The following is a 14,953-nucleotide window of genomic DNA, read 5'->3' on the forward strand; positions in this document are numbered from 1 at the left end:
TGGCGATTATATGACTACGTCCTGTGGTTAATGATTATTCGGTCCTGGACTCTTCTCATACTTCATTGTACTTGTGCCCAAGGCTAAATGCATTTAGATGTTGCCTTAGGCTGTCTGTATGTGCACAAACCTACAAGGGTAGTGGCAATATAATAATAACAATCCTTGCATTTGATATGGTGCCTTATCACATCTTCAAGACATCTCAAAGCACTTCACAGAATATACTGTAAAGTGAATTGACTGTATATTTTGCGGGTGAAACACAGCAGCCAATTCCGCACAGCGGTGTCCCTCAAACAGTGTTTTTTTGAAAGAATTATTACCCCCAAAAAGCGATTCACCAATCGACTAACAAACGGGTTCCTACTACTGCTAGGTAAACAGAGGGGTGTGGAGTAAGGAAACTTGCCCAACATTTCGCCCTGCCGGGAATCGAACCCAGGTCTCTTGCTTGCGAGGCGAGCGCTCTAACCACTGAGCTACAGGGTTCCATATATATATATATATATATATATATAAATTGTGGGCCAGAAAGTTGTAGAGGGTGGGAGGATGTGTCATTGTGGTCCGTATCGAACAGCGGTGTTAATCTCTCTTTGTTTGTCTTTGCTTTGGATGCACCAGGCAACGCACTGATGGGAAACTCATCAGCGACGTTCATGGGAAGTTTCCTCGCCAGCAGTTTGGGGTCAGCACCCGCCCATCCTGCGGGACCCACGGCTTCCCCCTCCGAGCCCGCCTTTCGAAGCCCCCACTCGGCCACGTCGCAGATCTGGTTTTCCCACTCCCACGAAGGTAAGAGACATGAACGAGCGGCAACCCAAGGGGCTTCTCTAATCTTGTGCGGGGTCCAAATTGTGGAGATTCGTTTCCGCTTCAGCTGAAGCAAACCAGTGTCCGTCCAGCACTTTGTAGGAGCCTGGGAGGTAAGATGTTGGTGGCCCTGAGCTTATATGTAATGGTCTTCAGTGAGATTCCCACACGCATTCACAACAGAGACTGAGAGAAAAAAGGAGCTGGAAGATTTATGAGTGGGATTGCAGCGTGGGCTGCTGTGAATTGTGGCTCCTGTTAGTGCTTTGCTTTTCCCCCGATGACTGAACTTCTCCGGTGATGTCACACACAGCAGTGTCCAAGAAAGGGGGGAAACAGACCAACAGTTTACTGCAGCAGGAATGCCACAAGGAATGCAAGTTAACCTTTCCTTTAGAAGTTTTATTTTCAAACAAGTTTTATTGTTACAATGGGAAAAACTATCCTGGTTTTACAAATGCAACAATGAGTGTAAAACGGACTTTACTGTGCCCCGAAGCTTTGGAACTCTCTCCCCCAATCCCTCTGTCTTGTCCCCTCCTTCCCCTCTTTTAGATCACGACTGAAGTCCTTCCTTTTCGACCGTGCTTACGGTCACCTATTCCCTCCCCGCAGCTCGGCATCAGACACCGCCACTGTTAAGGGTTCCGAGACACTGACCCTCGTGAAGGCCTCTAGATAAATGCAAGTTGTTATTGTTGTTGTTGAAGGGCCCTTTCTGATCAAAGTCTTTCCTTATGCCCATGGAGCACAAAAGCATAAGTCAAGCAGAGCATTTAGATAACTTTTACTCAAATTCGCCAAAACATTTGAGAGTGATGATAAGTGTCTAGTTTGCAGTATTTTTTAACGGAATCCTTTACTAACGGAATCTGAATTACCCAAATGGGGACTCCTTCCTGTAACTGGAAGTAGGTAGAGCTGAAACATGATCCAGTGCGTTCTAGTTGTGGAGTGGAGTTCCTACAGTGTTAACAGAAGTGGATCTGTAACCAGGAATTCCACTGAGAAATACTGTCCCAATGTCAGAGCGCTGAATTCTCTTCCTTCTACATCAACACTGCTTATAATAACTTCAGTGAGACTGGTTGCAACCACTCCATTAAGACTGGGCATAATAAAGTTCAGTACTCTTCTTCCAATCGTGATTTATGTCGTTTCGAGAGAAATTAACAAACCACTGCCTGGAATATGTCAAAGGTGCGTTTTCACCGCATGTGGAAATGCTAACAATTCACCACCAGGATATGTTAAAGCAGCCAAAATCAATATTTGTTTGTGTTCTGAATCGTAGAAAGTACAAATTTCACACACAGAAAAAAAGGGGAGAGAGGGTTTTTGCCCCAATTCTTGCTGAATAAGAGTTTACGTGTGGCTGTGCTGATACAGTATGCGATGTAGTTTAAGAGGTCAGCTGTTTTCAGTTTCTGTACTAGATTCTCATATATGTAGCCAGAAATATTCCCTCTGGGATGTTTTTAACACATCGGTGACGCATTGAAATCTCATTTGAGGCCAATCAAAAGCCCATTTATCTTGATGCAGGCTAATTTTGTACCGACATGAGATCATGTTGGCATTCTTCAATCCTGCCACTTCTTTAAATGTTTCTCTCGAGCCTCCGCAATCTTCCCACTCGTTCAGTCTTCGCATATCTGGCAAAACTCATTCACAATTCATACAGTGATCGATATCAGGCAGCGAGAAAGAACGAGAAACATTGTAAAACAGGGAGGCCAAATTATCCCTTTATTAGCAAGTTTGAAAGCCTTTCGCACACCATGTCCTTGAAGATTTAGTTTTGCCTTATAGTATACAGTTTTCTACTGTATATAATAATTGTTTGTGTGTGCGTCTGTGTCTGTTGGTGTTATTCAGTGGTTTTTGCTGGAGATTTTGATAAAAAGTATGTCAAAACCCCCAAGTTTCATGAGCGCCGCAATTGTACCATGTGATTCTTATGGTTAAACCGATGTGAACGTCCCACTTCCTGAGACGCCAACTGACTTTCCGAAACATTACCCGTCTAGCAGAGTCAAAGGGACGCTTCACAAGGAGAGACGCCGCAAATGTAACTGCCTTGGAATATGTCAAAGGTGCGTTTTCACCGCATGTGGAAACGATAACAATTCACCACCAGGATATGTTAAAGCAGCCAAAATCAATATTTGTTTGTGTACTGAATCGTAGAAAGTACAAATTCACACACAGAGAAAAAAGGAGACGCAAATACAATACAATATACAATACAATATAATTTAGAGTGTTCTTTCACGTCGGGAGAACATCCCCAAGCGCTTCACAGTGGGGTTGGGGAGGGGAAAAGATGACCGAAAGCGCGGTTAAAGGAGTACGTTTTGAGACGAGCCTTGACAGAGGGAAGGCAGCGAGGGACTCTGTGATGGAGTTCCATAGAACGGTGTACATTTTTAGGTAAATTCCCAATTAGGATAGAAGATGACGCCCATTTATTTTCATTCGATGGGCCTAAATTCATTGGAATTGTTCTATAGTAAAATTAAGTTGTGACGTGACTATTTCCAAGGAAGCAGCAGTGGGCCAGGCACACCAGAAGGAAGACAATGACAAGTTTCCCCTTTACTGTTCAGTTTCACAAATTCATACTCAGCCCAGCTGTGATCTCTGTGTCCTCGCCCTGGTTTGTAAGTACAAGCAATAAATCACAGTACTTCCAAAGTTTTTGAGAGGACCTTGCATCATGAAATAAAATCAAATTGGTCATCCACTTCACAGCTGTTCGTGGGACATTGCCTTGCGCCACTTTGGCTTGCCGCATTCACCTACAAGCACGCGGTTGCTACACTTCACAGTAAAATCCTGCTTAGCGCTTTGAGACGTGTCGACACCGCGATAAGGTGCTACATCAAACGCAAGGGTTATTTTTCTATTACTCTGTGAGAGCATTCTCTTAGCTGCTTTTCGTATATTTGGAAACGTCTTTTAGAAGAAATCATTCTTGTGCGGCTGAAACATAAAATACTGTATTCTTGGAAACACAAAGGCCTAGTAATAAAGCATTTCATTTTTGAGATTGAATTTTAGGTGGATAAGTGCGATCAGCAGACCCCCTACTCAACACACACACACTGTAAATTGGAGCATCGTTCTGTGTAACTGAGCTTTGATACCAGTGTGGGCGTTAATGAAAATCTTACCTTGTAATCTCCTATTGTTAAAGGTCACTATTAATTGTCCTGACAGGACACAATGATTTATAAAGCGTCACCACATTGACCGAGTGGATATAAACAAATATTAAAATATTAATATTGTTTTTTTCTATTTCTGCTAAAAGTGCTTTTTAAATCACTCCAATCAAACACGACGTCAGAGGGTAAGACACTACTATTTATCGGAAGGTTTTGGTGGGAATATTCTCCTCACGTACTTTGAGGACAGACAATTAGCTCAGGGTGATGTTGCAGTCATCGGGATTTTCCAGCAGACAGGCCCAGTTCCTCCATCAGGCCTCACCCGCCTCCCCTATTATCTCCCCTGCAATGCTGGTGTCTTGCCTCCTTCAGCTTGATCACACCACCACAGATGCTCGTGTTACAACGCGAACATTTACAATGTGTTTTTATCACATTGGCTTGAAGCATTGTGTGCCATTTCTAAACCACTCTTCTCTCTATCTCTTTCTTTTCCCCTCCTCCCCAGCCAAAATAACCCAGGTACTCTCCTGCTCCTACAGTGTAGTTCTCCCTTCATGCCCTCACAACTCCCTACCTGTCCAACTTGCTTCTCCACCTCCCTTCTGCCCACTTCACTACTCGCTGACCTGCTCGGCTGGCTCCGGCCTCCTCTTCATCCCTCAACCCCTCCACTCCACCATAGGTGGCCAGTATACCCTGAAACTCTGAAACTCTCTTTCTCAATCCCTCCGCTTTGTCCCCACCCCCACTTTCAAATCCCGCCATAAGACCTTCCATTTTGTTCTTGCTCATGGTCACCTCCTGCCTCCCTCTCCCCCTGGCTTGGTGTCAGACTGTGTCAAGTGTTAAGTCCTCCGGGATGCTTGAAGGACGCTGTATAAATGCAAATTGTTGTTGAGACTCTTAGTCTGCACCTATTACTAAGGGCTCAATCTTATTCCCAATCAGATAATTTGCCCAGCGTCTCTTTGAAGGACTTAATCGATCCAGCATGTTGGTACCTGGCTTAACATAAGCCCTACGCTCACAGATCAGGTCAAACAGTTTGCATCTACATTGTCTATTTCACTTAGTATTATAAAACCCCAACTGATGCCTCGTTCTTTCCTCCAAGGAAAACAAGTTCAGCCCCGCAAACCTCTCCTAATTTAGAGCATTGAATCATCCTTGATGCTCTTCTTTGAATCTTCTCCAGTCTACTAAAGACTTATTGAAGGTAGGGTGCCTCGAACATTCTCAATGTGGCCTCGTCAGTAATTTATACAAGGATTGAAATAACTTGCTTTGACTTATTGACAAAAGCCCCCAAGACACAGCCTGGAATTTGATTAGCTTTGTTGGTAACGGCTTGATATTGACTGCAAATGATCAGTAATTCCACTTAAATCCTTTTTTCCACCTTCTCCATTCATTGTGCACACATGGTTCATGTTTCCTGTTCCAGTGTCCCATTATCTTACATTTATTCATGTTAATATTCATCTGCCTCTCCTTAGGCAGTTTCCTAAATTGATTCAGATCTCTTTGAATTCTCTTGATCGCTCTGGTACTTGTCACCTGATCACATAGATTGGTCTCCACTTTAATATTATAACCATGTGCGAGGCACTAACTCCGAATCATCCCTTGGATGGTGTGAAGAACAAGAGGTCCCGAACTGTGCAGGTCCACCAGTCACTGGCCTCTCAGTACGGCTTTCCTCACTTACACCCCACGTTTTGCAACAAAAAATCGCAGCCAGTATTACGCCAAGTCACCCACCGCCAAACCTGCAGCATAGACTCAGCTCACAGCTGAACAGAGCGCCCGGCTTGCGCATCGCATAAAAGTCCAAAGGGTTGAGTCTCGGGCAATATTTCACAATCGCTACAACATCGGGTGGTGTGGGGTCAGCATTGTGCTTTAGTGCTTAAGGAAAAAAATAACCAGCCTCAACATATTTCAGGCACCACCTTCTGACTAACCTGCATCTGATTAGCTCAGCTCACACCCTTTGACCTGTGCTAACTAAGGTTAATAATGCTTCTTTGCCTTTCCTCCATTCTGCATTGTATCTATCCCTATTTTCTCATTTTCTGTCTCCCAGCATTGGTTTCCCATTGCTGCCCTCTTTCTTGTAATGCAGTGCCTTTCGGGAATTTTTTTCTTAAATTTTAGAAAAAAAGGTAATGACTTTGTCTCGTTTTATACCTTTTGTTACCTTGCATCTGCTTTCCATATTATTTTTGCGCCATGTTCGTTTTCAGGCTCTATAGTCACTTTCAAGAAAAGAACCCTGCCAACAGCAGATGTTTCTTTGATTTGTTGTGTAATTTATTTGATCATTGGGAAAAGAAACGTTTATGAACTTAAGCCCCCAAAGAAATCTTTATGTACTTAAACCCGGCCAACAGTGAATGGCTTTCCATATAATTCAAAAGGCGCTGCACCTTGTAACATTGTTTTTTTGATGTTGCTGACATGAGCATAGCTTTAGAGTCAATAGCAGCCCAACCCATAGGATGTTTTGACATGCAACTAAGTTTTACCTGTTTATGTGGCAATTTACAGTTAATTTACATTGCTTTTAGTTGTGTGACTCCCCTCCCAGCAGTAGAGAGACTGAGCGGGTGGAATGGATTTGAAATAGCCACGCGCGCCTCTCAGGTTGTGACAGGTTTGTGGACCCACAATCAGTGCCACACCATTCGTACAGTCAGACTCCGTTATATCAGTATAATGTGTGTCTGTGAATAACACAGTGCAATGTGGATCCCCAGTCATACTGTTGGTGCAGTACACGGCTAGCTTCGAGAGAGCACAGCTCAGTGACGTGACCTGGCATCACAGAGCTGCCAACAGCCTCTTATTAGCGAGACCCATTATAATGTGAGATCTGATTCTTATGGACCCTTCACCAACCGCCCCCCCCCCCCATCCCTTCCCCCCCCAAACCCTCTGTCTTACAATGGGGGTCCGACTGAATTCATATTACACCTTGTTCACTGATTGGGATTATTTGTAGGCAGATTGAAAGAGGTTTAAAAGGTAAGCCGTTTTCAGATCAGGTGTTGAATCAATTCAGCATTTGTTGGCCACGGTTACATATGTGCCTACAGAGGATCACGCATGTTTACAAGTAAACAGAGCACGCCATGGTTTGCAGCTCCTTTCAGATCTCGTTAAAATGAGAAATAGTTTATCGCATGAATTGCCCTTCAAGTTTCTAACGGACCAATTCTGTGTCATTTGATGAAAAGTGATAAAGTGAAGTTGGTTAAAGTAATTTATGCTACAGTACAATTCCATAAATGGCCTTAGTGTACAAGTTTTGTCCAGACTGCTGTCTTTATCTCTCCATCAGCCAACCATTCTACAATGTAAGTGAAACAATTTGAAAGGAAACCTTGTGGCTTGATTGTTGCGTGTTTCCTCAAAGTAAAATAGGAACTTATTTAAATTGTAAGCAATTTTCTGCTACATACAATGTTGCTGTGCTGGACATATGAGACGATTTCACTTCAAAGCTGTAAAAGCAACTGTTGTATTTCAATGATCTGTTTCCATTGTTTATTGAAAATAGCATTTCAGCTTTTTAAAAGCACTTTACAGAAAGATAAACACAGTAAGTCGGTTTGATCAGCACTCTCCATTATGCTTTTTTTTGGCTAATGTCGGTCGAGAACATGTGGAGATATGTTGGTAGATGGAAATATTAATTTAACTTGCTTATAGTTCTATAGTTCAATAGTCGTTCTGGATACAGATAAAGAGATCGATATGAGAACATGAATACGCTGCATGTGGAAATACAAGTTATAATAAATAATAACCTTTGCATTTGATATAGCGCCTTTGCATATAGCAAGATTTATGGTAGAGCGTAGTGACTGTGTATATAGGAGGCAAACTAGGCAATCGATTTGCACACAGCAGCATCCCACTAATACTGATGAAGTGAATGACCCAATTTTAACTGGGGGACTGTTGGTTGTGACATCTGGAGAAACGCCCTTCACTTTTCAAATAGTGCCATGGGATGTTTAACATCCACCTGAACAGGCAGATGGGATCTTGTTTGAAGTCTCATACGAAAGGATTACTAACACCCATGAGAGCCCATGTTCCACGTGTATGTTCTCGTGCAAACAGCGTTTGTCTTCTGAAGTTTGCATAGTTTCTGTTTTTCTTTTGCTGAACTTGTGCAAATGTTTAGCATTGGTGTTCTGCTTCAGGGAGATTCCAGCAGAAATGGAATTCCCCAGGTAAAGTCGCAAAGTGTCCAAAAACCAGGAGTTTTGACCTGTTTTTCATGGTCTGACCTTGGTGGAATTGACATTATAACAAGCACTGAACGTATAATTGAAAGCGTTTTCTTTCTCTCTTAAAAGATAATGGTTTTAAATGTACAGATTAACAAAAAAAAACCCGAAGGAATATATTTATGAACTGACCTGCGGTTGAGGAACAAAGCGAGCTGTGTTGTTTGTCCGTCTTCGCTTTTCCAACAGTCAAAGCGACCAATTTGTTACTCGTTCACCATATTCATTATTTGAATATCATCTAGATGTCGTGTCGCACTGGTTGAGCAGAAACCTTCCATAGGGCAAAAAAAAACAGCAAAGCGCTGAGAACCAGCAGTCTTGTACTTTAATACCTTCTTATACGAATCACGCGCTTGTTGTGATAATTGGCTGGGATTAATGGAAAACAGAAATTGCAGAAATTGAGATGCAATTTTAGAATATGAGAATGAAAAGTCCAACATTCGAGTCCGAGCTGATTATTGGTTTTCCACGGCAAACACCGACGGTGTAAGTTGCTTTCCAAGTTTCAATATTTTTCTCTTCCTACCAGCGCCTTGGGGTGTGAAAGCCCCTGTACAAATGTAATTTGTTGTTGTTGTACAGATCGTAAACCAAAATCAAAGTATCCCCCAAAAGTAGTGGGTACTGTGTGTCCCAAAACAGGTGACCACCCCTCACACCTAACCTACAGCTTAGACATCCTGTTCTATACCTTACTTGTCAGGCCCAGCTTCAAACCCAGTGAAGGCAAAGTCAAAGAGTATAATCATTGCACTCAGCTTCCCCTGTCCTGCCCTTTCCATTAACTGACTCCCCCTTTTTTTCCCTTCAGGTTTTTTTTCAGCTACACATTTCTAATTTGATTTCTTTTTTCCCAAAAAGCAAAACAGTGGTGGTTGTAATAATGATATTCCTGGCCTGTCCATCATAGATAGATAGCCTTCAGGGGCAATTAAAGAATTTCGGAAACCGTCCTTTGGTCATTGGGTAATTTACAACCTGCGTAATGAAGGAAAACAAGAAACGAGCTTAATTCCTCAGTTGTACGGTAGGTGATTGGGTTCCTACACAGTTTCTTGTAACCAGATATTTCTCCCCTGTTGCCAGCCATGCTTTGTTTTTTATGGTGATTTGGATCAGATTAGGCAGGTTCAGGTGACAGCATGTTTATGCTCAGACTCTACTGCACCGACCAGTCTGTAGCCAGGGTTAAAAAGGATTTGCAGCAGTAATATCAGTGGGGAAATAATTTTTACTATTAATGATATACTGTTAAGTCAGCCTCACGTAGGGAAATGAAACATCTGGCGAGAATACTGTTTTATAAAATTGCACAATTTTAACCCACTTGCAGTAAAATAAAAGCCAATTGAAAAGATCAAAGGCAAGTATATCAAAGGAATTGCCCCAAATCTAAAGGCTGGAGACTAATTTTGCACACCCTTAGCCACAGGCATTTATAAAAAGAAACAGTGCCACATCTAAAACACTGCAGATCAGAGGGGTTCTCAGCATGTGATTATGTACGTGCAAATGCTTTTTGTAAGTGCTTATTGTACGTGCTAGAGTTAGCAGAACCGTAAGGTAATAATACATTGTAACTGTGGATCAGTTCCTAAGGTTATGGGCTCAAATCACGTGTCTCACGTCAGGACTTTGAGCTAACACTCCAGTGCTGGCAGATCGATGCGCTGTTGGACATATCATTCATCGGCTCAGATATTCAAAGCAAAGCTCCCGTTTTACTGTGACACTATCCGAAAAAAGAAAAATCCTGTGAAACGCTTTGAGACGCCTCGATGATGTGATAAGGCGCTATATCGAATGCAAGGATTATTATATATGTTGTCAGAAGGCAAATAAGTAAGAGGTGAGATATTTCCAGTCACTTAAGTGCTCGGAGATAGTATCTCTCATGAAGAGCGCTATATGAAATACACAGTCAATTCACTTTAGAATATATTCTGCGAAGCGCTTTGAGACACCTCCATGATGGTGGTAAGGCTCTAGATCAAATGCAAGGATTATCATCATTATATAAAAGCAAGTTGTTGTTGTTGATGATATTGTAGATGTGCCAAAACCTCCTCGATTTTTTGGCAAGATCGAGTCACTTGCTTAAGCAGTTCCCTTTGCTGGAATTGTAGCTTTGGCTTTTCTATTGGCTGAAAGAGATCAGTGCCCGTTATCGGATGCTTTGTCCCGACCGAACAAGTCATAAACAGAATGGCCTGCTTATCCCCTGCCAGTGGGCAGCTGAATTAAAAAAAAATATCCTGGATTGTCCCAGATTGCTAACTATCGGAACAAATTCATCACTCGGCTTTTTAGTTCTATTGTAAAATGCGAGGAGATCTTAGCAACGGAGGACCATGGCCTGTTTCTTTCTTCCCTTCTGCAAAACTCAGTGAATCTTAATCACCTCTGTTTCCCACTGAAGCATGTCATCATTAACACTAGGGCTCTGACTGCCCCATTCAAGATGATTACTCTCCACTGCTCGACAGACTGGGATTCAATGAGGGCTCCGCTAATGCAGTTTAGGCAGCCACATGCTTCATGCGAGCAGGCCCCGGCACGCAGACAGCAGCTGGCACCATTTCAAACCTGATTTGGGCTCGGTGCCAGTGCTCAATGCACCGTGCCAACAATGCCTGTCTCTCTGTCTATCACCGCAGTTACTTCGGGAGGTGGCCTGTCTGACGAGTTGCTGGATATTGCGTGGCTCCCTTAACCCTTTGGTGACTGCCAGCAACTCAGCCAAGAATAATAATAATAATAATAATAATAATAATAATAATAATAATAATAATCCTTGCATTTGGTGTAGAGCCTTTTCACGTCGGAAGGACGTCTCAAAACACAATTTACTGTGAAGTGACTGTGTATTTTGTGGTCAAACTTGGCAGCAGAATCGCACACGGCATTGTCCGACAAACAGCCATGAAGCAAATGATCAATTCTATCAGCGGGTTTGTGGGTCAGGACACTGGCAGAATTCCCTTCTCTTTTCAAATCTTTTTGTGGCGTGGGATCTTCAACGTCCACCTGAACAGGCAGAAGTGACCTGGGTTTAACGTCTCACCCGAAAGACGGCTCCTCTGACAATGCAACACACAGTCAGCACTGCATTAGAGCATCAGCTTAGACTATGTGAGTTCAAGTCCTGATGTGGGATTTGAACCCACAACCTTCTGATTCAGAGGCGAGAGAGCTACCACTGAGCCAGGCCGACACACTATCCGATGGCATCAAGTGGTTTGAGACGACCCCCTGATGTGAAAGGCGCCCTATAAATATAAATTGCATTGTATGCTGAATCATCAGAACAAAATTCACAACAAGCAGAATTTCGAAATGAATCTCTTTGAGGCCAAACTAATAAACAGCTAAATCCGTCAGATTTTTTTAACATTATTTGTTTGCGTTGCAAGTGGGCAAATTGTAAACTAAATAATTAGACCATATTTCCTGCATCCTGCAGGCCAGGAAAAGCTCCAAATGCAAATTGTAAAGGTTTGCGAACTTCTACTATATCTTATTCCAGTCTATTTCTGTGAGATTTTATATGATTTAGGAAACCTGATACAGAGGTATACACAGAGAAGCACCTGTCTCATAACCACATGATTGTAAGTTTCAGACCCAGGGATGAGACACTTGAGTCAACTTGTCTCACACTTGTGTTCAAATCCCGTCACTCCCTGGCACCTCTCTTCCTCTCCAACCTCCTCACCCGCCAATCCACCACTGCTCGACTGGCACCGAGCTCCTGCTCGTCCCTCGCACCCTCACCCCCCACCATCAGAGGTCGCGCTTTCAGCCACTGCGCCCCGAAACTGTGGAACGTTCTCCCTCAATCCCTCCGCCTTGCCCAGTCTCTCCCCTTTTTCAAGTCCCACTTGAAGACCTTCCTCTTCGACTGTGCTTACAGCCACCTCCCCCCTCCCCCCACCACCCTCCCCTCCCCTGGTCCGGCTTAGAGTCAGGCTCCGCTACTGTTAAACGCTCTGAGAGGCTACCCTGCGTGGGGGCCGCTATATAAGTGCAAGCTGTTGTTGTTGCCATTGTTGTGAGTACATTTTTTGGGGGGTTCTCAGCTGGGGCAAGAGACAGGATCCCTCACTGAATCAGCACTCCCTTTAAGGTAAAGTAGTCCTGGCTTCCCTGTCTGGCTTGTGAGCACACCTCCTATCTATCCACTGATCACAGAGCAAAAGAGCCACGGCAGTTGTGGAGCGAGCAGCGCAGAATTGCCTGTGGAATGTATCGCCGCTAATTAAGGATCAGCGAGCAATGACTTGCACTGTCTGACGGGGTCACTTTGATCTTTTGATCCACATTTCCAAAACTAGAAGCGTCACTAAAGGCTTGCACTGAAGTCGAATAATCCAGCCACGTCCGCCGCTCCAGTTCTTAACGTGAAATCAAATTGAGAGTGAACATCAATTAAGGGAACAAAAACAAATAGTCTGTTGGACAAAAACAAAGTATAATAATATCTGGAGAGTTGGGGAAATCCAAATTTCTTGTTCCTCATTCCTGCCAAAAAAAATGCAACAAGGGAGAACTGCCACAACTGGCTTCAGTGCCTGTGGCGGGGGAGGGGAGGGGGATCAGCCTGGATTCCTGCTCTGCATCGCTTTGCAGTGACCCGCACTGTAACGTATTGAAGACATGTGCGGATGTTGCGTGAGGATGAAGCTAAATCATTTTCTCTGGCCTCCAGCGCCTTGTCTGGAACTTATTCCATGGTTGATGAACAGGCAGCTAAGCTTCTCTCGATCCGTTCCCTGGCTTACCTATCGATTGAATTCAGCAGAGCTTTGCCCCTTCAAGACAGGGCGGGTAAACCATCGGGGCACAAATGATTTGAAAATATTGACACGGGACCACTTCAATAGCGGAATTCAGTGTTTGTATTTAACTCCAACTGGAGAATTGAAAGTCTGAGGCTAATACTATAATATCAAGCATATTTGATAAATTAGAAATGATGATTTTTCACTTAAGGGACGAGAATTGAATTAAGACACCACAGCGCACTGACTTTCGTGATTTCCTGGTTTAAGTATAAATAACGAGATCCAAACCACGGTCGAGTGGTCTGCTAGTATAAGTTGGACACGGACCAGGAAGAGAGAAGTGGGGCTTTAAGGTATCACCTTCAGGCAACGTGGATTCTGCAAAGCACTGTTAATTTTTTTTATTAAAAGGAGAGAGAGAGAGAGAGAGACCTGAAAAAAAAACAGTCTGGAGACAGCGGAACGTTTTAATCTGGCGCAGTGCTAAAAAAAAGTTAAAGCACGTCAGCAGCACAAACGATATTCCAGGCTAGCGGAGAGTTTAGGCTGCTTTTGTAACTCAGCCATGCCAGCAACTGAATGACTTTACGAACATGTTGTGTCTATCAGTGGAGTAGCCCTGTAAAATAAACCTTGGATTGAATCTAATCACAGGACATTCCGACTCCATGTTTCAGGGCTTGTTGCTTTGCACTCACATTAATCTTCACCAAATCACCACAAACGTTAAGGCAGGGAAACAATCAATAATGTTCCAGTTGAAAAATATTTAACTTTGCAGGATTAATTGAGCTTTGTTAAAGTGGTTGTGGTGCGTGATACATATTTAAAATATAATTTTTCTCTCTCTCTCGGATCACTTTCACACTAGACATAACTTTGTGGCAGAATGGCTGTAACCTTCAAGATTTCAATGAACAAACTCCTTGCTGAGAAAATAAATCTGCTGTTTTTTTACCCCCCCCCTCCCCCTTCCCCCCCCAAGTCGCTACAGTAGAGAATAGGAAGGCACTGACATTTTCCCACTCACTCCAAATGTCTCTCCCTTCTCCCCTGAAGGCATTGACTCTTGCTGGGACGTTGTTGTGAGGACTATTCTTCATGTCTGAGGTTACACAGTGAGTGCTGGCAGGCTATCTGACCATGGGGGAGCATCAAAGCCAATCACGATCCAATCCCTGCACACCACTAGCAGAGGCTGACTGGATATAGATCAGGAGCAGAGCTCTTGCTGTTTGTTCCCAGCCTGGCTCGGTTGGTAGCACTCTCACCTCTACATCAGAAGGTTGTGGGATCAAGCCCCATGTCGGGACTTTGAACTCGCACTGTTTAGGCTGACCCTCTGATGCAGTCATGGGGGTGCGTTGCATCATTGCAGATGCTGTCTTTCAGATGAGACGTTAGACATTAACCAGGGTTTTGTCTGCCTGTTTAGGTGAATGTTAAAGATCCTGTAACACCATTCAAAAAGAGTTTCTCTCTCCCAGTGTCCCTGGTCAACAATCCCCCAAATGAAATCGGACATTCACTTCATAGCTGTTTCTGGGACATAGCAAATTAGCCGACCTGTTCACCTCCAAGTACAGTCAAAACACTTTACGGTATATCTTGTGAAGTGCTTTGAGACGGCCTCCTAATGTGAAAGGCGTGATGCCAACTCTTAGCTCAGTACCGACTGTAGATTGAACCTGTGACCTCCCTGGTCGGTCTGCCTGGCTCAGCTTAACACGAGGCAGTGGTTTTACCAGCTGTGCTATCGGAGACACTGAGCAATGCTGCCCTGCACAAACAGCAGGGGCTTCCCCACAGCTTACCAGTCAAATTAAATAAGAAATAATTGAATAGAAAGGCCGATTTAAACGTAACAACC

The 14,953-nt window shown here is 43.5% G+C and overlaps 1 protein-coding gene across 1 annotated transcript in view; it reads left to right on the forward strand.

Moving 5' to 3' along the window:
• bahcc1b (BAH domain and coiled-coil containing 1b) overlaps positions 1-14,953 on the forward strand; it is a 141,424-nt gene that overhangs the window by 36,460 nt on the left and 90,011 nt on the right. The window contains 1 exon segment of the mRNA XM_042342592.1: positions 628-798. Coding sequence (XP_042198526.1) covers positions 628-798 — 171 coding nt within the window.

This window comes from Callorhinchus milii, unplaced genomic scaffold, assembly GCF_018977255.1.
Source record: "Callorhinchus milii isolate IMCB2004 unplaced genomic scaffold, IMCB_Cmil_1.0 Scaffold20, whole genome shotgun sequence".
In the NCBI taxonomy this organism is placed as follows: domain Eukaryota; kingdom Metazoa; phylum Chordata; class Chondrichthyes; order Chimaeriformes; family Callorhinchidae; genus Callorhinchus; species Callorhinchus milii.